The sequence below is a fragment of the Carcharodon carcharias genome, chromosome 31 (genome assembly GCF_017639515.1).
Source record: "Carcharodon carcharias isolate sCarCar2 chromosome 31, sCarCar2.pri, whole genome shotgun sequence".
NCBI classification, from domain to species: domain Eukaryota; kingdom Metazoa; phylum Chordata; class Chondrichthyes; order Lamniformes; family Lamnidae; genus Carcharodon; species Carcharodon carcharias.
In genome coordinates this window covers 20,163,094-20,189,575 of record NC_054497.1, presented here as the reverse complement: position 1 = coordinate 20,189,575, position 26,482 = coordinate 20,163,094, and the positions used below count along the sequence as shown (strand labels likewise).

Here is a 26,482-nt window from a genome sequence, read left to right as displayed (position 1 = left end):
GTCTTTTCTCCACGAGTAAAGTGATGGAAGGGGTCATCAACCATGCTATCAAGTGGCATTTGCTCAGTAATAACCTGCTCACTGTCGCTCGGTTTGGGTTTTGCTAGGGCCACCTCATTACAGCCTTTGTCCAAACGTAGACAAAAGAGCTGAACTCCAGAGGTGAGGTGAGAGTGACTGCCCTTGACATCAAGTATTCGACCAAGTCAAGGAGCCCCAGCAAAGGTAAAATCAATGGGAATTAGAAAAAACTCTCCACAGTTTGGAGTCATAACTAGCACAAAGGAAAATGGCTGTGGTTGTTGGAGGTCAATCATCTCAGTCCCAGGACATAGCGCCCTAGGCTCAACCATCTTCAGCTGCTTCATCAATGATCTTCTATCATAAGGTCAGAAGTGGGGATGTTTGCAAATGATTTCACAATGTGTTTGTCCATATGTAGCTAGACCTAGACAATATCCAGGCTTGGGCTGATACATGGCAAGTAACATTACTGCCACACAAGTGCCAGGCAATGACCATCCCCAACAAGAGAGAATCTAACCATCCTTGACGTTCAGTGGCGATAGCAATGATGAATCTTCCACTTTCAACATCCTGGGGTTACCATTGACCAGAAACCGAATTGGATCAGCCTACAAGTTACAAGAGCAGGTCAGAGGCTGGGAATTCTGCAGTAAGTAACACACCTTTCTCCTCAAAGCCTGTGCCTCATCTACAAGGCACAAGTCAGAAGTGTGTTCAAATACTCTGCACTTGCCTGGATGAGTACAGCTCCAACAACACTCAAGAAGCTCGTCATTATCCTGGGCAAAGCAGTCCGCTTGATTGGGACCCCGTCCACCACCTTAAACATTCACTCCCTTCACCGCACTGATGCACATTGGCAGCAGTGTGTATCATCCACAAGATGCACTGCAGCAACTCACCAAGGCCCCTTCTGCATTTTCCAAACCTGCGACCTCTACCACGTAGACAGATAAAGGTGACAGGTGCATTGGCAGACCACCAGCTGCAAGTTCCTCTCCAGGCCACGCACCATCCTGACTTGGAACTATATCTCCATTCCTTCCCTGTTGCTGGGTGAAAATTTTGGAACTCCCTCCCGAACAGCTCTGTTGGTGTACCTACACCTCTATCACTACTGGGTTGAAGCCCTGGGTCTCCCTCCCTAACAGCACTGTGGGTGTATCTACACCACAAGGATTGCAGTTGTTCAAGAAGGCAGTTCACCCTCACCTTAAGGGCAATTAGGAATGGGCAATAAATGGTTGCCTGGCCAGCGACGCACACATCCCATAAATTAATAAAAATGGTAACGGTGAGCTGCCTTCTTGAACCGCTTCAGCCCATGTGGTTTAGGTACATCCACAGTGCTGTTAGGGAGGGAGGGAGACCCAGGGCTTTAACCCAGTAGTGATTGAGGAACGGCGGCATATTTTCAAATTAGAATGGTACATGAAAAGAAAGAAAAACTTGCATTTATATAGTGCTTTTCCACCGGACATCTCGAAGTGCATTACAGCCAGTGAAGTATTTTTGAAGTATAGCCACTGTTCTGATGCAGGAAACGTGGCAGCCAGTTTGCACACACAAAGCTCCCTCAAACAGCAGTGTACTAAAGACCAACTAATCTGTTTTTCTGATGTTTGAGAGATAAACATTGATCAGGACACCGGAAATACTATCCCTGGTATTTTTCAGAATGTTACCAGCAAATCTTCTACGTCCATCTGAAATGGCATATGGGGCCTTGGTTTAATGTCTCATCCAAAAGGTGGCACCTTCAGTGGTGCAGCATTCGCTCATTATGCTCTGGAGTGTCAGCCATGATTTGTGCTCGAGTCCTGGAGTGGGACCTGAACCCAAACCTCCCTCCTCTCAGCGAGAGAGCTGCCAAATGAGCTGCGGCTGGTGTTTGGAGGAAAATTTGAAGTTGGTGGTAGTTCCTATACTTCTGCTCGTGTCCTGGTTTGGTTGAGGTGATTGGTTTGGAAAGAACCATGACGAGTTGCTACAGTACATTTTGTCGATGGTCAACACTGCAGTCATGATGCACTTGTGGTGGAGGGTCTGAATAGTTGAGGTGGTGGATTAGGTGTCATTCAGGCCCTGATTTCAAGATTCTTGAGTGTTGTTGGAGTTGCACTTATCCGGACACTCCTCTGACTTGTGCCTTGTGGATGTTGGGTAAGCTTTATGGAGTCAGGAGAGGTGAAACTTGCAGCAGAATTTCCAGTCTCTGACCAGATCTTGTAGTCACAGTATTTATGTGGCTGGTCCAGTTAAATTTCTGGTCATTGGTGACCGCAGGATGTTGGCGTTGGAGGATTCAGCAATGGTGTTGCCTTTGAATATCTAGGGGAGTTGGTTAGATTCTATTTTATTGGAGGTGGTCATTGCCTGGTACTTGTTTTTTAGCATAAATTTTACTTCAATAAATCCCTTCAATTAAATGATTAGAGAGGATATAATGAGAGGTAAGCAGGCAATGGAAACTTAATGGGTAGAGACAAGAAATTGAAAGGGACTGAAGACAAAAGTGTATAGAGCACATGATGGCAGCTGTGAAGTGGTAGATTGAATAAGTAGATATTAGACAAGCATGTAGCAAAGGCAGAATGCTTTTCATGGGGTTTGGGATAAGCAATAAGCAGATTAGAGCTTACTAGAGGAAGGTAGTGAATTTTTCGGATTTTTGTAGCAATATGTCCTAGAAACAAAAAAGTGGGCAGTCCATATTATATTTAGGAATGAGCAATGAGCCAAATTTAATGAACAGCCTGAAGGTATGTGAACATTTATCTAATAGTGATAATAATATGATTGAGTTCAACATGGTGTTAGAAAGGGAAAAAACTGTGAAACCACTACTAAGATTTTCTAGATTTAGAAAAGACTGACTTTAATGAGATGAGACAGACCATGTTAATAATGAACTGGGTAAAACGACAGAAAACACAGAACCAGTTCATGACCCTAAGGGGCAAGAACTCTACTTGCCAAAGATGTGGACAACTAAAGAGGTAAGAGAATTTAACACTAAAAGAAAAAGCATAAGAAACAGCAAAAGCCACCTGTGTGCCCACCGAATTGTCAAAGGCCTCTTAAGGCCATTAATGAACTAATTAAGCCTATTGAGAAAGCTGCCTGCCCAACCTTAAGGTTGGTGGGGAGCAGGCGAAGAGCCCAGGCGGCCTTCGAATTTTTCATGGAACCTCATCCACAGACGGGTTGGGATTTCATGAAGGGTTGATAAATTTTTTCGTTGAGGTTCATTGACATATCCCAGCTCATGTGACACTGTCACATGAGGGGACATGTCCTAAACTTTTTTTCCTTTATTAAAATTTTTGGAACTTAAACTAATCTCCTTCAGGTAGCAGCTCCATGCCTTAGGGAGATTTCTGCGCTTTTTTGTGCGCAGGCCCCAGCTCGTTGAACCACCACCTCTTCCCCACCCGCACAGGGAACACTCAGCGCTTCCAGGCGTGCATCACGCTGGGTAGGCTTTAATTAGCTCGCCCACATAAAATGGTGGCACGGACCCGATCGGGGGCACCGATTGGCTCCGTGCCCATCCTCGCAGAGCCCTCCCACAAACGGGGGGAGCATTCTACCCATAAGGTCAGAAATGGGGATGCTTGCTGATGATTGCAGTGTCCAGTCCCAGTGTTCAGATACTGAAGAATTCCTTGTCCGAATGCATCAAGATCTGGACAACATTCAGTCTTGAGCTGATAAGCGGCAAGTAACATTCATGCCACACAAATGCCAGTTTAATGACCTTATCCAATAAGAAAGAATCTAACCTTTTCCCCATGACATTCAGTGGCATTGCCATCACTGAATCTGCCACTATCAACATCATGGGCATTGACCAGAAACTGAACTGGACCAGCGATATAAATGCTATGGCTACAGGAGCAGTTCAGAAGCTAGGAATTCTGTGGTGAGTAATTCTCCCCCTGACACTCCAAAAGCTGTTCACCATCTACAAGGCACAAGTCAGAAGTGTGATGGTATGCTTTCCACTTGCCTGGATGAGTACAGCTCCAAGCAGCTTGACACCAAGGACAAAGCAGCCAGTTTGATCACCCCATCTACCACCGTAAACATTTGCTCCCTCCTCCATAGAGGCATAGTGGCAGCAGTGTGTACTATCAGCAAGGTGCATTGCGGCAACACTATAAGGCATTTTAAAAATCTATGACCTCTACCACCTAGAGGATCCAGGGCAGCAGGCGCATGGGAACACCACCTGCAAGTTTGACTTCAAGTTATGCACCATCCTGATTTGGAACTATATCATCATTCCTTCACTGTCACTGGTTCAAAATCCTGGAACCCCCCCTAACGGCACTCTGGGTGTATCTACACCACATGGACTGCACTTTTTTGAGGGGGTGAGGTAAATGTTGTCCAGAATATCCTAGCCATTTTCAGTAAGAGGAAGATACAGCATCGTAACAGATCAAAGTTTGCAGATGGTGCCCTCAAACTGGTGGCTATATATTGAACAATGTGGCATAATACCAGAAAACGTTAGATTAGTTTTGGACTGGACAGTTAAGTGGAAGATACGATTGAATGCTTGTTTGATCTGATGAAATATGTTAGGCAAACAGAAACAGCACCTTCATCTTAGAAAATAAGGAACTGAATGAAGTAGAAGAGGGAAGCATTTGAGCAAATTATTCAAAGCAGCGTTGCAGGTCAGTAAAGGAGTTAATGCTAACAGCATTGTGATTTATTTCCCAGGGTGGGGCTTTTTTCTTCATAAGAAACCTTAGAGGTGACCTTATGGAGCTCATTAAAATTATAATTGTGTTGGGCAGGATGGCGTGGAGAAAATGTTTCCGATTGTGGCCATAAATACAAGATAATTACTAAATTTTTAAAATGGGGAAATAAGGAAAACCTCTTCTACTTAACAGCAGTTAGAATGTTGAATCCATTGCCACGTAAAGCGGGTGAGGTAAATTGTTTGGATGATTTCAAAAGGAAATTAAACATGGTCATGAGAGAAAAGGGAATAGGAAGATCTGCTGAAAGTTTAAGTTGAGGTAGTTGGGATGGGAGGAGATTTGTGGCGTATAAACACCAGCATAGATTATTTGGGCCGAATAACCTTTTTCTGTGCTGTACTTAACCTTTTTCTTCCACATTATGCTTTTGAAATGTGTTCTAGGATCCTGAGGATTAAGCTGTGGGAAAGTGGACTTCTGACTTATCAGTGGGAAATGAGAGAGGTGGAAGAGGAAGTCTTATAATTGTTGATTTGTATCATTGTTGGTTATTAAGCACATTTTTATTCTATATGCTTAACTATTTTGTGTCTGGAAGATGTTAAAGAATTAATCGTGTATAACAGTGTTAGGTGCTCTGAACAATTTCTGCTAGGTTTGAACATTTGTGGACTTAACTAGGAATTGGCAAACTTTGGGGACCTGTTTGAGGTGATAAGTGCTGGAATGGCAGAGGTATTGCCACTGAAATCTGAGGGTCTCTTTCTCTCCTACCAGGGGTTTAGATGACTTCTCGACATTGCTGAACTGTTATAATTGAAACTGCTTTTTGACTCTTGGCAGTACGATGTTGAGGACTTCCGTCGAAAGAAAGAGATTACAACAAAAGGAACGGACTGTCCGAAACCAGTGTTCCAGTTTCACCAAGCAAATTTTCCTTGTGAGTGTCAGCCATGTATGATGCAGCTTCTTGCGTTTTTCCTACTCTGCTCTTTTGCTCCTTGCTTTATTTTTTAACATACATTACGCGTTGTGTGTGTATGAGATTCGGTTTTATATAAAATACATACAGAGAGTGTTTTGAAGGGAAGTCTTAGGCTCTGGATGCAGAGTGGTCGGTTATTTTACTCTGCTTTCCTATTGTGTAGGATCTTGACTATGAACAGGTGGATTGTGTAGTTAAGATGGTCAGAAAGCCTGCAACAATGGGACCAGAGCGGATGATTTGAGATTCCAGGCAGATGCATTTTAACATCCATATTGCACTGTGCAGAAACTGTTGATTTGATGTAGAAAGTCTGCTATTTCTGATTTACCTGCAGAGATGAGATTATAAGTACAGAAGTGGCCATAGATTTGGGTCTTGCTGGTTTATTTTGGATTATACATATTAAACTATGAAAAGGGAAACATTTATTGTGGATTTTTGCATTCCTTCAAATAATCATGGGCTGTAATATTGCATGGGATGAATAGCTACAGCTAGGGGATTTCTTATTCAAGGCTATCTGTTAGACAGTTGATAAAGTAGTAACAGGGCTTGGCAATTTAACTACATAAACTGAAGTTACTGACTACATTTAGCAGCTCTGTCTGCATCCCATGAGTTCAGGTGTTGAACTTCATCAGACCTGGAAGAAATTACAGGAGAACAGCATTTAAAAAGGAACAGAACAAAGAAGGGAAGATAAAACACAGATGCAAACACTTGCTTGCGGATCTATTGCGACCTGAAAAATAGGAGCTTGTTAAATATCTGAAATAGTATTAATAGGAAACCAAAAAAGAGCACTTTACAGGTCACACCACTGCCTGTGTGTATTCCTCCCCTTTTTTCTTTATTCTGTTTTTTAAATGCTATGCATCTATAATTTCTAGTTCTGATAAAGCTGCTCTGAGGGTTTGTTTTCCAGCATCTGCAGTTCTTGTGATGTTAGATGCCCGTTGTGAATGTTTTGCTTTTCATTTTCTAGCCTACGTAATGGACGTTCTTTGTTCGCTGAATTTTGTGGAGCCGACGCCGATCCAGTGCCAGGGCTTTCCTGTGGCACTCAGTGGTCGTGATATGGTTGGAATTGCACAGACTGGATCTGGCAAAACTCTGGCTGTAAGTACTTTTCAACTTTTCTCCTCCTTGTGTGAAAGATTAAAATTTAGTGGTTCTTGGGTAAGTTAGCTGTTGTCAGTTTAAATTACACCTGAAAGTTTCATTTGAAGTTGTTCAGCTTTCGCACATACTACCATCTGTGAGCAAGCAGCCACTAGGATTCATGCCTTTCTTCCAACATCACTATCTGTATGAAAGACGTTTTTTTAACCTCTTCTCAGCAAGTATGTTACCGGCACACCAAAGAAGATTTTGTTACTCTAGATCTTTGGATTTTTAGCTTATGCCTTAAATCCTTGAAAAGTCTATATACTCTTAGATTTTTTTATATAACCTAAATGCATCTGGATTTCTAGTTTCAGAAAGCATGTGTTCCTTTCAGAAGGTCATCCACAAGGCTGATAGGGACTGCTCACATTTATGTTAGCACAGGATTTGGGGTTGACATCAAAAACTCTCCAGTTGCATCTTGGCTGACAGTTCTGTGCATTACTATATTGTCAGAGGTGCCATCTTTTGGCTGAGAAATGAAACCGAGGTTCTGACTTCCATCTAAGTAGATGTAAAAAATGCTGTTGTTGTATTCAAAGAAAAGCAGGGAATTTCTGGCCAACATTTCTCCCTCAACCAAAATCGCCAGAAAATAATTAGCTGGCTTCTCATTTCAGCGCTGTTTGTGGGACTTTGCTGTACACAAACTAGCTGCTGTGACTGCCTATAAATCAACCATGAAAGACATTGTAAAAAATGCACATACTCTCTTCTTGCTGCTCTAGAATTATCATTTTAGAATAGTTTCACTCAATATCCTTGTAGCAGGACTTCTTCACTTAGACCCACACAATCCTCTTGAGCCTTTTATTGATAATAGAATTAAATGTCACCAAGTATTTTTGAATCTTCTACCAAAGCTTTAAGCTTGTTTGTACTTTAACCTTTTGATTCCTAATTATCTCTCGAGGCTGATATGGCCTCTCAAAAATCCTTCACATTCTCAAGATTACTGCCTTTGCTGGGAATTCTTATCTGGATCTGGTGGATTTATTGACTTTCTTTACTTTCAAACACAACATTGAATTTGATCAGATTATGATCACTTTTGGATAAATGTTTACATGCCTTTCGGCTGCTAATGAATGAAATCATATTTATTTAAATCTAATATGGCCTGCTCTAGATTGCCCATATGACTTGAGTATGAATCCCAAGAGACTCTGAAGGATGTGAACTTTAGCATTTGGCAAGTGAATCCCAGAGCCATTGAAAATAAAATGTATATCTGTTTCATATTGACTTCTCCCCCATCTCTCCTGAACTCACCCCGGCCTGGTACTTCACTTCTCCCCTTCCCCCGGATTGTTGCTAGACAGGGTACTAATCAATTAACTGTAATATATCTGAAACAATGTGGGTGTCTTGTCCTAGATGAACTTGTAGTTGCATCTAGAATTTAGCCTTCCCTTTTCTCTGCCCAAGATTTTTTTAATTCCTTATCGGGATGTTGACATTATTGCCCGTTGTTAGCTACCCTTGAAGTTGGCGTTCGGCCTTTTCAGCTAACCAACAACATTGGCCGTTGCTCAATTAGTGGCATTCTTACCTTTGAGTCAGAAGTTGTTGGATTCAGATCCACTTCAGAGACTTGATGAAGCAGCTAAAAGTGGTTGGTCCTGAGAAATTCACTGACATCCTGGGGCTGAGATGATTGACCTGCAACCACAACCATCTTTTGTGTCAGGCATGACTTCACGGGAGAGTTGACTGAAACTCTTGTTGCCACATGCAGTTGCCGTGTAGAATTTATTTTTATAGATGCTAAGAGCATCAATATATATATATTAAAAATCTAGTAGAGCTCAGTTAATAAAATTGTAGGCAAAGCTAGCAGCAGGAAGGGGCAAGGATAGATGTATAATGTGGCCTGAATTTGGATTTCATCTGTCAGGGGAAAAGAAACTCCATGCATAAAGTCCCCACAACTCGTCAATTTTAGTAGTGACGGGAAGCGTATGACATCTGAAAGTTTATTGTCAGCTGTGAGTTTTAACAGTTTACTGAGTAAATTAATGATTAGATTGTTGGAAGGATTGTAACTTGAGCTTTTATTTTTCAGTACTTACTGCCAGCCATTGTACACATCAACCATCAGCCATTCCTGGAGCGTGGTGATGGCCCCATTGTGAGTGTGCTTTCCTTTAAATTAATTGCAATTATCTCTGTTAATTGTTTCTTGTGGCAACATTTTATAGTTTGGATGGTGATTATTTGTTGTGAGATTATAGAGAACCATATCTTAGCACAACTCAAATGATTGCATTCCTGCCCACATCAGAAGTATGTGGTATCAAGCCCCACTCCTTTGCTTTAGCACATAATCCAGGTTGACACTCCAGTATAGTCGCAGGGGACTGGTGCATGTTAAAGATGCTGTCTTTTCAATGAGATGGTAATCCAAGATCCAGTGTACCTGTTCAGATTAATATTAAGAATTCTTTAGGAGGGAGTTCTTCCACCATCTGTAACATTTCCTCAACCAAATCCGCCAGAAGCAGATTTACAGACCATCCTGATGGCTTTTTGTAGGATCTTATTCAGAGCAAAATGGTTGTCACATTTGGCTAATAACAGCCACTTTTCAAAGTAACTCATGTGAAGCACATTGAAATGTTTGAGTATTTTGTTAAGGTGTTATATAATTGGAAAGGTTTTCTGAACTCTGATATCTTCGCAAGACAAAAGCACTCGTGTGTACAACATGGAGTCTAGCAGCAAAGTGAAACCAGTTTAATCCAATTTGGTTTATATACAAACATGCGCAAATGGCCATAAGAGGGTTCTATTACACTCGTACAAACATATAAGTTGGGAGCATGAGTAAGCCATTTGGCACCTCAAGCCTGCTCTGCCGTTTTGTAAGACCATGGCTAATCTGATTCTGGTCTCTACTCTACTTTCCTGTATACCCCTTATACCCTTAGACTCTTGATTAACAAAAGAGTCAATCTAACCCAGCCTTAAAAATATTTAATAACTGTGCCTCCACTGCTCTCTGGGAAAGATAATTCCACAGACTAATGACTCCCTGAAAGAAAAAAAATTCTCCTCATCTTCGTCTTAAATGGGAGAACCCTTATTTTTAAACTGTGGCCCCTAGTTCTAGCCTTTCATAAGGGGAAACATCCTCTCAGCATCTACCCTGTCAAGTCCCCTCAGAATCAATGAGTGAGTGGACAACATTTCAGAAAGATCAGCTCTCATTCTTAGAAACTCAATAGATACAGGCCCAACCATTTCTCAGAAGATAACCCCATTACCTTAGAAATTAGTCGAGTGAACCTTCTCTGAACTGCTTCTAATGCAATTATGTCTTTTCTTAAGTAAAGAGACCAAAACTGTACTCCAGATGTGGTCTCACCAATGCCCTGTACAGCTGTATCAAAATTTCCCTACTTTCATATTCCATTCCCCTTGCAATAAACAACAAAATTCCATTTGTCTTCCTAATCATCTGCATACTAACTTTTGTGATTCATGTACCGGGAGACTCAGATTCCTCTTGTGCTGCAGAGTTCTGCAATCTCTCTCCACTTAAGTTGTATACTGCTCGTAAGAGTTTTTCATTTAGAGTTGTTAACATTATTCTGGGTTAAGTCTATCTGTTTTCATATTCTGATTGCTGGGTTTTCCCTTTCACAGTGCTTGGTATTGGCTCCAACTCGAGAGCTGGCACAGCAGGTGCAGCTGGTCGCAGAAGACTATGGCAAATCTTCACGGATAAAGAGTACCTGTATTTACGGAGGTGCACCTAAAGGCCCTCAGATCCGGGACCTGGAGAGGGGTATGTGGAACTATGGCTGACTCTCTTACGCAGAATCTTATCTGTGGAGATGCTGAAGTCTCTCATAAATATTGAAATTTGCAAAGCAGACTGCATGGTTGTTCATGCTTTTTCAAATTTTACTACAGTTAACTTGCAAAAAATGTGTACTTCTGGAGCTAGAACATTTCCTGGATTTATGTGGCTCTGTGGATTTAAGCAGTGAATAACAGCCATGCAGACGAGGGATAGGCATAGTGGTATTGTCACAGGACTAGTAATCCAGAGTCCCAGGGTAATTCCCTGGGGACCTGGGTTTAAATCCCGTCACAGCAGATGGTGAAATTTGAATTCAATAAAAATCTGAAAATAAAAAGTCTAATGATGACCATTAAACCATTGTTGATTGTCATAAAAACCCACCTGGTTCACTGATCTCCTTTAGGGGAGGAGCTCTGCTGTCTAGCCTACATGTGACTCCAGACCCACAGCAATGTGGTTGGCTCTTAACTGCCCTCTGAAATATCAATTCACTAAAAAGTCTAAAAGGAATGGAACCAGATGGACCACCTAGGTGAACTGGAAACGACAATGGAAAACTCAGCCCTGTTGACATTTGGGGCCTAGTCAAGCAACATCCTGACATTGTCATGCTCACAGAAACATGCCTTACAGATAATGTCCCAGACACCAGTTTGGAGGGAGTTGCCCTGGGAGTCCTCAACATTGACTACGGACCCCATGAGGTCTTATGGCATCAGGTCAAACATGGGCAAGGAATTTTCCTGCTGATTATCATGTAACGTGCCCCCCTCAGCTGATGAATCAATACTCTTCCATGCTGAACACCATTTGGAGCACTGAGGGTGGCAAGGATGTACGCTGGGTGGGTGACTTCAATGTCCATCACCAAGAGTGGCTCAGTAGCGCCACTACTGGCTGAGCGGCTGAGCCCTTAAGACTGGGTCTGCGGCAAGTGGTGAGGGAACCAACAAGAAGGAAAAACATCAGTGGAGTGATCATCACGCAGCCCTTGCGCAGACAACGTCCCGTCTTCACGTTGAGGATACCCTCCATCATGTTAGGTGGCACTACCACGATGGTAAATGGGATAGATTTCGAAGAAACCTAGCAACTCGAGGCTGGGCAACCATGGGGTGCTGCGGGCTGTCAGCAGCAGCAGAATTGTACTCAACCACAAACTAACCTCTTGGCCTGGCATATCTCTCCCCCCCCCCCCCCCTCCCCACCCCCATTCTACCAATCCGCCAAGCCAGGGGATCAACCCTGGTTCAATGAAGAGTGCAGGAGGGCATGTCAGGAGCAGCACCAGGCACCGGTGAAGATGAGGTGTCAACCCATTGAAGCTACAATACAGCATAAGCGACAAGCGATAAACAGAGCTAAGCGATTCTACAATCAACAGATTAGATCTAAACTCTGCAGTCCTGCCACATCCAGTTGTGAACGGTGGTGGACAATTAAACAACTCAGTAAAGGAGGAGGCTCCACTAATTTCCCTATCTTTAATGATGGGGGAGCCCAGCACATAAGTGCAAAAGACAAGGCTGAAGCATTTGCAACAATCTTCAGCCAGAAGTGCCAAGTGGATGATCCATCTCGGCCTCCTCCGGAGGTCCCCAGCATCACAGTCTTCAGCCAATTCGATTCACTCCTCGTGATATCAAGAGACAGCTGAAGGCACTGGATACTGCAAAGGCTATTGGCACTGACAATATTCCGGCAATTGTATTGAAGACTTGTATTCCAGAGCTTGCCACACCCCTAGCCAAGCTGTCCCAGTACAGCTGCAACACTGGCGTCTACCCGGCAATGTGGAAAATTGCCCAGGTATGTCCTGTACACACACAGCAGGACAAATCCAACCCAGCCAATTATCACCCCATCAGTCTACTCCATCATCAGTAAAGTGTTGGAAGGAGTCATCAACAGTGCTATCAATTGGCACTTGCTTAGCAATAGCCTGCTCACTGACGCCCAGTTTGGGTTCTGCCAGGTTTCGCTCGGCTCCTGGCCTCATTACAGCCTTGGTTCCAACATGGACAAAAGAGCTGAATTCTGGAGGTGAGGCGAGAGTGACTGCCCTTGATATCAAGGCAGCATTTGACCAAGTGTGGCAACAAGGTGCCCGGCAAAACTGGAGTCAATGGGAATCAGGAGGAAAATTTTCGGTTGGCTGGAGTCATACTGAGCACAAGGTGGTTGTCGTCGTTTGAGGTTAATCATCTCAGTTCCAGGACATCACTGCAAGAGTTCCTCAGGGTAGAGTCCTCAGCCCAGCCGTCTTCAGCTGCTTCATCAATAACCTTCCTTCCATCATAAGGTCAGAAGTGGGGATATTTGCTGATGATTGTACAATGTTCAGCACCATTCATGATGACTCAGTTACTGAAGCTGTCCATGTTCAACTACAGCAAGACCTGGACAATATCCAGGCTTGGGCTGACAAGTAACATCGGCGCCACATAACTGCCAGGCAATGACTATCTCCAACAAGAGAGACTCTAGCCATTGCCCTATGACATTCAACAACAAGGCGCAAAAATGTGTCCAGTTCTGGCTGGGCCATGTATAGACTGTCCGTGGACACGATAAGAAGACCATTGCTGAATCCCCCACTATCAACATACTGGAGGTTACCATTTACCAGAAAGTGAATTGGACTAGCCATATGAATACTGTGGCTACAAGAGCAAGTCAGAGGCTAGGAATTCTATGGTGAGAATCTCACATCCATACTCTCCAAAGCCTGTCCGCCGTCTACAAGGCACAAGTCAGGAGTGTGTTGGAATACTTTCCACTTGCCTGGATGAGTGTAGCTCGAGAAGCTTGACAGCATCCAGGACTTGTTTGGCACTCTCTCCGCAAACATTCACTCCTTCCACCACCAACACACAATGGCAGCAGTTTCTACCATCTGCAAGGTGCAATGCAGGAACCCTCACCAAGGTTCCTTAGGCAGCACTTCCCAAACCCACGACCACTATGATCTAAAAGGACAAGGACAGCAGACACGTGTGAACCTCCAAGTGGTGATGTTCCCCATCAAGCCACTCACCATCCTGACTTGGAAGTATATCGCTGTTCCTTCACTGTGGCTGGGTCAAAATCCTGGAACTCCCTCCCTAATAGCACTGTGGGCGTATCTACACCACATGGACTCCAGTGGTTCAAGAAGGCAGCTTACGACCACCTTCTCAAGGACAACTAGGGATGGGCAATAAATGCTGACCTAGTAGCGAGCGACACTCACATCCCATGAATGAATGAATAAAGGAAGTTTGATCCCTAATCTGCACTGTTTGAACTCAGCTAAGTTGTGGGAGGAGTTCTATAATCAGTTCAGAGTCGAGGAGGGGAACAATTAAAGAGTTTTCTTCCTCATTTGTTATCCCCCTATTAGAATTCAACATGTCTGAATGTCAGGTGAGGACAGAATTGGGCCCAGCTATCCTATACATCACCATGCAATAGCCTGCAGCTGATAAAAAAAAATGTGGTGTTTGTGCATTTATAAATCTCTCTGCCATTTTGTTTATTCAATTGTGTGAATGTTAGACACACTTCTCCATTAATCCCATCCTCTCACCTTGTTGTTCACTCCATTTTAATTTGACACTCAAATTTGATCAGCTTGCTGTAGATTTCTGTACCCAGATTGGAGGTAAGAAGTCAAATGGACATCCGAATCCTTCTTTCCCAACCTGTCAACCTAATCATCACCACCAACCCCCTGCACCATCCCCACCCCCACAAAATTTACCCTGACCCCAGGCCACCCAATACATACATGTACATTGACACAATGCTGCACGTTATTTTAGCTCAATTAAAAGATAGGTATGTAATTTAGAGTGTGTAGGATTTGATAAAGTAGTGAACAAAATAGCAAACAGGGAGAATAATAATTGAAAATTAAATTGGTTTATTTTATTAAATTGAGCCACTGTTTATTAGCTCAGTGATTTATTCTGATCCTGTACTTTCTACTTCATTGTGCCCTATTTTAGGAGTGGAAGTCTGTATTGCAACCCCAGGCCGATTAATTGACTTTCTGGAAGCTGGGAAGACTAATCTCCGTCGCTGTACTTACCTGGTGCTGGATGAAGCTGACCGCATGCTGGACATGGGCTTTGAGCCTCAGATCCGGAAGATTGTGGAACAGATCCGGGTAAGAATAGTGGAAATTGAAAGCATCGTTAAAATCATACCGCCTATAAGGCAGTGTGCTGCTGTTAAAATTGCACACCTTCGCACGCTTGAGCCTAAATACCCCTCATTCTGGTACAGTGGAACGTAATGCCAACAATATGTTCGTGGACTGGGATAATTGGAAATGGCGCTTTGTGCACTGGATCCATGTTAGAAATCCTAAAACTTTGCCTCTTTTATTCAGCCAGACAGACAGACTCTGATGTGGAGTGCCACTTGGCCAAAAGAAGTGCGGCAACTAGCAGAGGACTTCCTACGGGATTACATCCAGATCAATGTTGGAGCCCTGGAGCTGAGTGCCAATCACAATATCCTCCAAATTGTTGATGTATGTCAGGAGACGGAGAAGGACCTGAAGTGAGTGTGTCTAGCTATTTAGGCTGCCAGGTGATAGCCCACTATGTGAGGTGGAGGCAACTCACCGCCACCTTCCCAAGGGCAACTAGGAATGGGCAATAAATGCTGGCCCAGCCAGTGAAGCCTATATCCCGTGATTGAACGAATTTTATAAAATTTATAGAATGATAGAAACTTGCAGCAAAAAAGGAGGTTGATCAGCCCATTGTGCTGGCTCTTGGAGCAGTCATGCTTAGTCCCACATTCTTGGCTTTTTGTCAACGCCAGTAGCTCCTCATCCTCAAGTATCTGTCCAACGGAGTTTTAATATTTTTGCAATCAGCTCCCACCACCTTTTCAGGTAGAGCATTCCATGTGCTGACCAATCTCAGTGGGCGGGGGAGTTCTCAAAGGTATCAGTAATCAGCAAAGAGTGACCTATTCCATTGGGATGGGCTTCACTTAAATCAAGCTGGACCAGGGTCCTGACCATCGTATAGCTAGGGCTGTGGACAGAGCTTTAAACCTACAAAGCGGTAGTGTAGGGGTGAAGGGAGATTTAGAAATGCAAAGAGAAAAGTCGAGGCATTGGAACAGAATAATGACGTGGGTAGAGGCAAGCAGAATGCAATAGGAAGGGACAGAGTTTAACAAAAATTGCACATTGATGAATAAGGTCATTGCAGGAATAGGAGTCAAAGAATGAAATTGAAGGTTCTATCTGAATGCATGAAGCATCTGCAATAAGATGGATGAACCAGTGGCACAAATAGAAGTAAATGATTTGGATCTAATCACTATTGTAGAAACATGGTTACAAAATGATCAAAGTTGGGAAATAAATATTCCAGGTTACACAGTATTTTGAAAAGACAGACAATAGCAGCGGAGGGACGGTAACCCTGCTAGTAAAAGATGACATAAGGACATTAGTGAGAAAGGATCTGACCTCAGAAGATCATGAAGTAGAATCAGTATGGGTGGAAATTAGCGATAGCAAGAGTCAGAATACACAGGTGGGAGTAGTTTTTGGCCCCTAACCGTAGTTATACTGTTGAACAGAGCATTAAACAAGAAATTATTTGAGCCTTTAACAAAAGAAATGTAATAATTGTGGGGGACTTTAATCTTCTTATAGACTGGGATAATCAAATTGGCAAGAATGGTCTAGAGGATGATTTTGTAGAATGTTTTCGTGACAGTTTCTTTGAGCAGTACGTAGTGGAACCGACTTGGGATAAAACTATCTTAGATCTAGTATTATGTAATGAAGCAGGGTTGATTAATGTCATAGTAAAAGATGCACTGGGAATTAGTGATCATAATACCATTGAATTCCGTGTTAAGTTTGAAAGTGACGTTCTCTGATCACAAACAAGAATCTTAAAGCCAGTTTCCTATGTATGAGGGGAGAACTGACTACGGTTAATTGCATGAATAGCCTACAAGGTTTGGTGGTAAACGATCAGTGGAAGGCATTTAAAGAAATAATTCAAAATGTTCAACAAAACTATGTTCCATTGCAAAACAAAAACCCAGCAAGAAAGACCCATCTGTGGCTCATTCAGGAAGTTATGGATATTATTAAATTGAAAGAGCCTTACACTCTCAAAAAACAATAGCAAGTCTGAGGATTGGGAGTGTTTTAGAAACCAGCAAAGAACCAGGAAAAAGTTGATAATTTGGGAAAAAAAATAGAATATGGGAGTAAACTAGGCAGAAATATATAAAAAAGAGCTTTTTATAAGTATAAGAAAAGGAAAAGAGTAGCTAAAGTAAACATTTGGTCCCTTAGAATCAGACACTTGGTCCCTTATATCATGGGGAGTGAGAAAATGGCGGAGATATTGAACAAATAGTTTGCCTATCTTCGGTAGAAGACGAATTTCAATTCTAGAAATTGATAGTAACCTAGGGGCTAAAATGAGTGAGGAAATTAATATCAGCAGAGAACAAGCCTTGGGGAAATTTACAGGACTAAAATCTGACAAATCCCCAGGACCTGCTGGCCTACACCCTCGGGTTCTTAAAGAGGTAGCTGCAGAGATAGTGGATGCTCTAGCTATGATTTTGCAAAATTCCTTAGATTCAGGAACTGATTGGAAGTTGTCAAATGTTACACCACTTTTCAAGAAAGGAGGGCGAGAGAAAACTGAATCTCGGGCCATTTAGCGTAACATCAGTCATTGGGAAAATGCTGGAATCTATTATTAAGGAAGGCTTAACAGTGCATTTAGAAAAGCATAGTATGATTAGAAGAAGTGGACATGATTTTACTAAAAGGAAATCCTGTTTGACAGAGATGTTTGGGGATGTAACTAGTAGGGTAGATCAAGGAGAAACCAATAGATGTAGTATACCTGGATTTCCAAAAGGCACTTGATAAGGTGTCACACAAAAGATTAAAAGGCAAAATGAGGGCTCATGGAGTAGGAGAAATAAATTAGCATGGATAGAGAATTGGTTAATGGAAGAAAGCAGAGAGTGGGCACAAACAAGGCTTTTTAAGTTAACAGGCTTGCAAGGAGCAGTGCTGGGGCCTCAGCTATTTACAATCTATTAATGACTTGGATCAAAAAACAGAGTAATGTATCTAAGTTTGCTAATGATACCAAGCTAGGTGGAAGCTGTGGGGTGGACACAAAAGCTGCAAAGAAATGTAGGCAGGTTAAGCGAGTGAGCAATAAGATGGCAAATGGAATATTATGTGGGAAGTGTGAAGCTATTCACTTTGGTTATAGGAAGAGAAGAGCAGAATATTTTCATTAAAGGTGAGAAACTTCAGTGTTGATGTTCAAAGATACTTAGGTTTGCTCCGACAAGAAAAGCAGGAAGCATGCAAGTACAGCAGCAATCAGGAAGGCAAATGGCATGTTGGCTTTTATTGCAAGGGGATTGGAGTACAATAATAAATAAGTTCTGCTGCAGTTGTACAGGGTTTTAGTGAGACCACATCTGGAATACTGTGTTTAGTTTTGGCCTCCATATTTAAAAAAGTATATTTGTATTGGAAATGGTACAGTGAAGGTTCACTGAATTGGTCCCTGGGATGAGGGGGTTGTCCTATGATAAGAGGCTGAGTAAATTGTGCTTATATTCTCTGGAGTTTGAGAGATTGTTTCCATTGGTCGGGGACTCTAAAATACAGGAGCACCGTCTCAAGATAAGGGGCTGATTATTTAGAACTGAGATGAGAAGAAATTATTTCACTCAAAGGGTTGTGAATCTTTGGAATTCTCTACTCTAGAGGGTTGTGGATGGCCCATCGTTGAATATATTTAAGGCTGGAATAGACAGGTTTTTGGTCTCGGAATTAAGGGATATGGGGTGCGGACAGGAGTTGAAACCCATGATCAGCCATGATCACATTGAATGACAGAATAAGTTTGGTGGGCCATGTGATCTACTGCTGCTTCTACTTGTGTTCCCCTATAGTGATTTATCAATGAGTTTGAATGTATGACTTCTAGTTCTTGCTATTGAATGTCACTGGGAGGTGGTATACTCTGATCTTGAAGATATTCACTGGCTGTGATTGTGCAACATTAGTGTTACTTTCCATTGGTCAGTGCAATTCTCAGTGTTGTCAAGGCCTTGCTGCATGTCAGATGTATCTGTCTCCTGCTATCTACTACTTTGTTAAATTTCATTTGGTCTGCAAACTTTATAATGCTTCTCCCTGCGCAGGAGTTGATGAGTGATAGACCCAAAACTGACCCTTTAAAAGCACCAGCTCCCAGCCTGAATGAATGTGTTTAATTGCAGACTGCTCCACCTGATGGAAGAAATCATGGCAGAGAAAGAAAATAAGACCATCATCTTTGTGGAGACCAAACGTCGCTGTGACGATCTGACCCGCAGGATGAGGAGAGACGGGTAGGTGTTATTACACTCCACCCCTCAGAGGCTTGAAGGAAACACTTCTTGTTTATATAAATGCCAAATTGAAACATGATTTCTTGGCACAGCACAATTACACGGGAGGGTGGGTGGGAAGGGCCAGATGGCGATGGGTTACAGAGGCCCAAGAGCAGCCCATCCTCATGATCTCCAGGCTACAAATCACTCTTACATGAGGGAAACCATAAGGACAAATGTGGACCTGCTTACAGAAGGAGTCATGGGACTTGGTGGTTGGATGCTAGGCGTGGTGGCAGTCTCATTTTCTACATTTTCAAGCTCACCCCTTTTCTTCATTCCTGCAGCTGGCCAGCAATGTGCATTCATGGAGATAAAAGTCAGCCAGAGAGAGACTGGGTCCTAAATGGTAAGAATGGGTGTTTTTTCCATTGTTGATGCCTAGTTTCAAGCAACTATTTATATATAATTAACAAGCCAGTTAATGTTTATTTAAATATTGTTGTGAAGTATATTTAATCATTAAATGAGCCTCAGTGAACTTACTGCTGCTTTCATATGTTTTAAGTTCATCCCACCCTCCTAAATCCAACTCTGGGTAGAATCTAGAGACTAAGGAGTGTTTTATAATGACCATTGTAAAAACATGAAGCAAGAAAGGGCCAGTGATCCGGCGAGCTCATTCCTCCCACAGTCCATTTAGTTGCTTCTCTATTGTGGACTCTGCTTCTATTTAACCTCCTCGAGAAAAGTCCTGTGTAAATACTCCCTGATCTCTAAAAGGGTGCCGACCAGCTCTTTGAAAGTGCATTTAGCAGCCTCCAGATCTGCTGAATTAAATCATGATTTGCTGCCATTCACTTGCAAGATTCCACCCCTGCCCCAATCTCAGTAGCACAGGAACTGCTGTGTTCCAGTCTAGTTCCCATATACCTTTTGAAGAAGATAATTAACAGCCTCGCTGTGCTTGGGATTCTGCTTCATCACACTCTTGGACTCGCTCAGAGTTTAACTTTAAAACTGCATCTTTGGTTCTGTGTTCGGATAGCCTGGATGTATGTGCATCACCTCCCTCGCTGCAAGACCTAGCCCATGTTTTCCCTTTAATGCTTCCTCCAACTAAAACAAATAAGTTCTTTTTTTTTAACTTAGCTTTTCATGTCCTGGAAGTGTCCTCAACATCTGGGCCTTCTCCAGTAAATTGTGTTTTTCCCCTAAAAGTGGGAGGACTACACCTGTGTACAATATTCAAAGTCTCTTCACTAGTGATTCATACAAAGTTAGAAAATCCTGGCCTCACATGAGTGCCCTTGAGATGAATCCTAGTATTTAATTCGTTTGGTTAGCGTTTCACATGAACTGATAATATCAATGAATAATTAATCATCCCTGGATCCTTCCATTCCACTTTTGCAGAGAACTGCCCTTTTATTGACTTCCTTTGTATCCCAATCTGCATCTTTTTCTTGTTTCTTTCTGCTTCCTTGTGCAAGCAGTTTCCAGTTCTGCTATTCATTAAGAATTCCTGAGCTTTTGTAAGTCAAATTTTGTTTGCTGATTAAACTCCATATACTAGTTGAAATTTTGCTAGGCTAATGAGGCAGCACAGCCTACTGTTTCTAAATGTAAACTGTCCCCTGCTAGTGGTCTCTTTGATCTTTAGATGAGTGTTGATGTCCTGTTTAATGCTCTGAGCTTTTTCCTCATCGTTGGCTAACTGGTTTCTATTTTCAGAGTTTCTGTCATGCCATTATACATGATCAGGATATTTTCCAATTGCCTGTATTTTATTCGAACCTCGCCTATTTTCTCCTGTATTTTGGGATTTTAGGATCTCATACGTGGCCTTGTGTACACAATCCACACATTTTATCTATAACCGCACTTTTTATCTCTCCTTCCGTTGAGCCCTGAACCGGAATGAGTGATGAGAATGAATGAATGATGCTTGAAATTTGTCAGTGCTCGTTTGTGAAAATTGACCTGAAGAGTATTTGACACAGTAACATTTCCATTTCCTCTCTAAATTACCCTTTCATGGACCTATCTAAAATGCTTGGATTTTTCTGCCTTGGTTTTAGTCTGCCTTGACTAACTTATAGATGTCGGCCACACTATTATTTCATTTTATCATCGTATCTCAGATTCGTTTGGCTTGTCGTGCCTAATGCTGGCTCCTTGTAAGAGTAGTCATACTTAATTTATGTCCCTGCTTTTTACCCTCATGCTCAAGTACCTGTCCGTCTCACTTTTTAAAAACGTTTTCATGGAACCAACCTCCACTATCTTTTCAGGCAGCGTTCCAGATCCCGACAATTCTATGGAAAAATATTCTTGTTTTTTTCCCAAAGGTTTTGAATCGATGGTCTCTGATTATTGGCCCATCTGCCAGAAGGAATAGTTTTTCTTTATCTACTTTTTTTATCAGAGCATCTCATCATCATCATAACTTCTATTAGGACACCCCTCAACTTTCTCTGTGAACTCCCTCATCCCTGATAACATCCTGGCAGACCTCTTCTGTGTCTCTACATCTTTCCTGAAGTGTGATGTCCAGTGTTGTTCTTAATACTGAGACCTAACCAATGATTTGTAAAGCTGGGGCATGATATCTTTGCTCTTGTATTTTATTTTTTTTATTTATGAACCCAAGTAACCCATATTTTTTTTAACCACCGTCATAAGTTGCCCTGCTACCTTTAAGGAGTTGTATATTTGGATACCAAGTCACTCTGCTCCTCTACATTTTCAAAACCTTGCTATTTATTGTATACTGTCTTTCCATATTAATCACCCTAAAATGCATCCCTTCATACTTTTCCACATTGATCTCCAAGCACTATGCTTCTGCCTATTTCACCATCCTGTCTGTCAATGAAACCTATAACTATCCTCAGCACTGTCTACAACTTTGCCAAGTTTCAAAGCACATACAAATGTTATAATGCTGTTCTCTACACAATAGTTTAGGTCATTTATAAAAATTGTAAATAATAATCGGACCAAAACTGATCCTTAGGGAGCACCACAGCAAACTATTTCCCTGTTCCAATAATTTCCCCATCACCAGCTGACTGGCTTGTAATTTCCTGGTTTATTTATCTCCCCCTTGACTAGTGGCATGTTTAGCTTTTCTATTAATTCCTTGTAAATAATTTATGCATAAAATGAATTGAATTGGGCTTCCTGTATAGCGAAGGAATGAGATGAGAAAGTATGGTTCTATGTCGGGTCTTTTTAATGAAGTGCTTTCTCCTCTTTTTGCAGAATTCCGTTCGGGAAAGGCACCCATCCTTATTGCAACCGATGTTGCATCTCGCGGTCTAGGTTTGTACTCAACATGTTTGCAAGAAAATGTATTGCAGAGCAAGCCGTGAAATTTCCTAAATTGAAAGAGGAGAGCTATATTTAAAGTGACGTAGTGTGATTCCCCCCCCCCCCATCTTGAGCTTTTTAAATAAGTGACTTATTTTTGTTTTTTAAAATGTCTCTTTGTTTTTATATTAAGGTACAGGCCTGCGGCAAGGCCTAGGCATGACAAAACGAGCACCAAGAGGGAGAGGAGATATCCATCTACCGCCACCTACATAAACCAAGCTTAGCCTTACCATGTGGGGTTTCAACCCCTATGCACTGGGCTGGCTGTCCAAAATTTGGGGTCTTCGGATAATGTTTACCCTGTCTGCCGTTATCCAGCTCGCCCTGGCACTGTCTGGTTCAACCTCTGCAGCGGACTGGTTCGTTAAATAAATAGGGTCTTCAGATAATGTTTTTCCCAACTGACTGAATATCCAGCTTGCCCTGGCCTTGTGGGGTTCAAGCCCTGCTCCAAGCCATCTTAATGGAGAGAATACTTAGGGGACTTCATAGATGTTCACTTGCCCATCAAACCAGCATAGCCTAGCAATGAGGCATTAAAGCTCTATACTGCCTGAGTTCACCTATCAACCAGGATACTGTTCAGGTTCCAGGTAATCTTACCCATGTTAGTCAGATTGTGTACAATGGAGTCCAGCTGAATTTATGGCTATTTGCATGGCGTGGGCTCATTTAGTTGAGATTTTTGGATACATGTTAAATATTGCCCCTTGTTCAAATAAGGGATATTCCAAAAATGGGAATATATATTGAAGTGTATTTCGGAGAGGTCAGTAGATTTAATACGCTTAACCATGAGGCTGTTTAATAGCTGGTGTAAAATTTGCTCTGTGACTCCAGAATTCCTTCTGGAAATGGAGCACTTGATCTTTTGGATACTTTATTTATTCATTCTTTGAAATCTGGACTTCATTAACAGAAACATCCATTAATACCACATTCTGGATTCCATTTGCATAACATCAACTGCTGCCCTCAATTATGGTAGAGTTTTTGATGGGATTTGAGTCAACATTATGATCCACACAGAAGCAGTTGCCCTGTGTGATGCATGTGAAAGATTGTATGGGTAGCTGTTAGAATTTTGGGCCCTGCAGTTGCATGATACGGGTGCAGATGCAGAAAAGCCGTGCCTTTTGAGGTACTTTATTTATACCAGTAACAATGGGGATGGTGGTTGTGTTGTACAGGTTTGTACGCTTGTTTTCCAGGAATATCTGATACTCTTGTGTTAGATTAGCAACAAGGGGCAAAAGAAACTACTGATGTGCTGCATAACTTTGCACATATAGAAGTACTCCTTATTTTCCATAGAAGTGCTTCTGCTTAAAGAGTTCACATTGGAAAGAGGTTAGTATAAACTGGTGTTGAATGTAGCAGTGAGGCAGGCTGCTCACCTTTAACTTGTGGGCATCCTGATGATTGATGGGCTTTAAAGAAGTTAGGAATAGATTTGTTTTCTATGGGGTGGATACGACTTAACCCAGTGTATCCCCTGCCTGGTCTGAAAGAGCCTATTTAGCAATCCATCTCTTCATTTTCTAACAGCTGGAATTCAGTACAATTTCAGTATTTTACTGACAAAAGTGGCTTTATCTGAAACCCTGTTCATTGAAAACCAGCACAAAAGCCAATTCCATGATCAGAAAATTGAAAGCAGAACCAAAATTCCCTGATAAAATCTGACATTTCCCTTGTATTATCCAAATTTGATTTTCTTGACAATTGGTTTACTGCTGAAACTAAGGGGCGTGTGGAATTGTCTGCTGATTAGGGGTTTCACACCAAGCACTGCATTTACATGGCCGACCAGTTCTGCAATCAAACTTAAGTGCCTTGGAGCTAGAAACAAACTTTTCTAGCCACTGATGTAGATGGGAAGACCATGCACAGACTGACAGTTACTGGCCCACTGTTTCAGTCTGAGATGGACAGACTGTTCCGAAGTAACTTCCCCTTTAACGGGCACTAGCAGTAAACTAGGAATTAATGGTGTGTATGTTCTCAATCTCTTTACGTGAAGAGTTAGAAGTACAGTCAAGTGTCCCTGTTACAAAATAAATGCCCCTTAATGGGGAAACACCAGATGGAACAGTTTGCTCATTCTTAGTACAGACTGCAAAAGAAACTACTTGATCCCCGCTGGTTAGCAACAAATGTAGCCAACTGATCCATCTGGAATATTGTGGTGGATTTGTGGCTCTATTGCAATCCCCGGGGAATGGTTTCTGATGAGAACTGGAGTAACGTGGTGCAAACAGTTTACTCTCAACTATTGTGAAACCCCTACTGCCAAGCATGCCAAGTATCTCCCTCACCTTCACAGGACGTCATGTCGGGGCTTGTCCGGTAACATCTTGGGCCTGTCTGAGGTTTCGCTGCCCGAAAAGCGGGTTGCAAAAAGGTTTTAAGGTAGGAACGAGTAGATTGCTGCTTTCTGCATCTTGCCTAGACGTTGTCAGAATTTGATACAAAACTGAGAACTATTTCATGTAGGTCACAGTCTGTTTCTTGTTACCTACTGATTCCACCAGGCTGGGAAAAATTTTGTTTGGAAACATGGGTGTACTGTGGAGAGCCAATAGGCAATATAGTGCTTAAGGGCAACCCTGAAAGTACATATTAAGGGCCTGAGCTTTTATTGTGTGAAGCAAACTTTCTCTGTAGGAAAGCTGTAATTCACAGAGAACCAGAATAGCTACCATGTGTTCTGATCAGATCCCCAGAAATAGCTACATGTCCTGATATTTTTCCCAGTCTGCCGTTAATAATGGGCTCTGAGTTTTAAAACCTGCAGTCTGTGCTGTGTACTGAGGTCATTGTAGAGTCATTTAAATTCAATTAAAATAATATTTTATGGAATTTGAAGAAACTCGGTTTTTATGCTCCACACTTTGTTTTTCTGTCCCTATTCCTTAACACAACTTCTGTCCTTTATCACCAGCTGGGAAAGAATTGCAGGAGATTATCCACAGCTCCAATATCAGAGGCATCTCTTAGATCTGCCATAGGAAGTGTGCCACTTGACAGTAAGATACAGTGCACAAGCCTCTTGCACTGCTTCATAAACCTACAACAATTCTTTCACTGACACTGTCATGGTTTGGATTTGTCCATTTGATAGCTTTTTGTTTCCCAAGATAATTGGCTGCTGGAAACAAATCTTCCCCCTATAGATTATTGAATATACGTAATCTGAAAAACACAACAAGTCAACCAGTAGAGCTCCAAATGCTACACTGGAGTTGATGGTGTGCTAGGATAAGCTGAATCACAACCCATACCTAACCACTGTGCACCAGTGATGCAGCTGCATTAATATGCAGGGTCACTCAGCTTCTTTTCTGTTCAATTTTCAGTGTAGCAAGTGTATAGTTACAGGCAGCTCACTGACAGGTGTTTGGTCATTAAAAAGCTGTTAGTAAACTTGCCTTCAAGATTTCTATGGGAGTTGCTTCATCTTGCCCATTTTTGGTGACTTTGGTTCTCCAAACCTGTAGAAACAAATTTTAACATTGAAAAGTACTAGTTTGTGGTCACCTGAAACTAGAAAGCAAATGATGCAAAAAAGCAACTGCCTTTGTACAGCTTTCTGGATGCAGGCATTTGCATTTTAACCTGTGATATTGTAAATTCTGCACAGGGTGCCTGTAAATTGTCAGCGAAAACCATGCATATTAGGACACAGATGATGGTGTAAGCTTTTAGCTTCACCACAGTAATAAATGATTTGTCCTTTAGGACGGGGTACTGGTCAAACTTGGCTACTTGAGATCTATATCTCTGGTGTATATTAGCTGTTGTCTGTGTCCGTCTCTATTTGATATCAATATGTGCTATAATAATTTGTTTTCCATTTTTCATGTACATTTTCATATCTGTTTATCTCTTTACTTCTGACTGTCTATTGGGGTGAGTAGTTCAGTGCAGTAATGTTCATCTTTCTTATTTAAAATAGGAAGAGATAGCACAGTGAAACTTGAGCCCATTCTTGTAATGAGAAAC

The 26,482-nt window shown here is 42.0% G+C and overlaps 1 protein-coding gene across 2 annotated transcripts in view; it reads left to right on the top strand.

The window, feature by feature from the left end:
* The window catches only part of LOC121271622 (probable ATP-dependent RNA helicase DDX17), a 41,425-nt gene that overhangs the window by 5,492 nt on the left and 9,451 nt on the right, over positions 1-26,482 (top strand). The window contains exons 3-12 of one of the 2 annotated variants that reach the window (XM_041177668.1): positions 5,592-5,688; positions 6,722-6,855; positions 8,969-9,034; positions 10,552-10,693; positions 14,704-14,864; positions 15,090-15,262; positions 19,007-19,117; positions 19,447-19,508; positions 22,367-22,426; positions 22,608-26,236. In XM_041177668.1, coding sequence (XP_041033602.1) covers positions 5,592-5,688; positions 6,722-6,855; positions 8,969-9,034; positions 10,552-10,693; positions 14,704-14,864; positions 15,090-15,262; positions 19,007-19,117; positions 19,447-19,508; positions 22,367-22,426; positions 22,608-22,690 — 1,089 coding nt within the window. In that variant the 3' untranslated portion in view covers positions 22,691-26,236. Of the gene's footprint in view, positions 1-5,591; positions 5,689-6,721; positions 6,856-8,968; positions 9,035-10,551; positions 10,694-14,703; positions 14,865-15,089; positions 15,263-19,006; positions 19,118-19,446; positions 19,509-22,366; positions 22,427-22,607; positions 26,237-26,482 lie in introns of those variants that run through there. The other variant, XM_041177667.1, reaches the window with a different exon arrangement.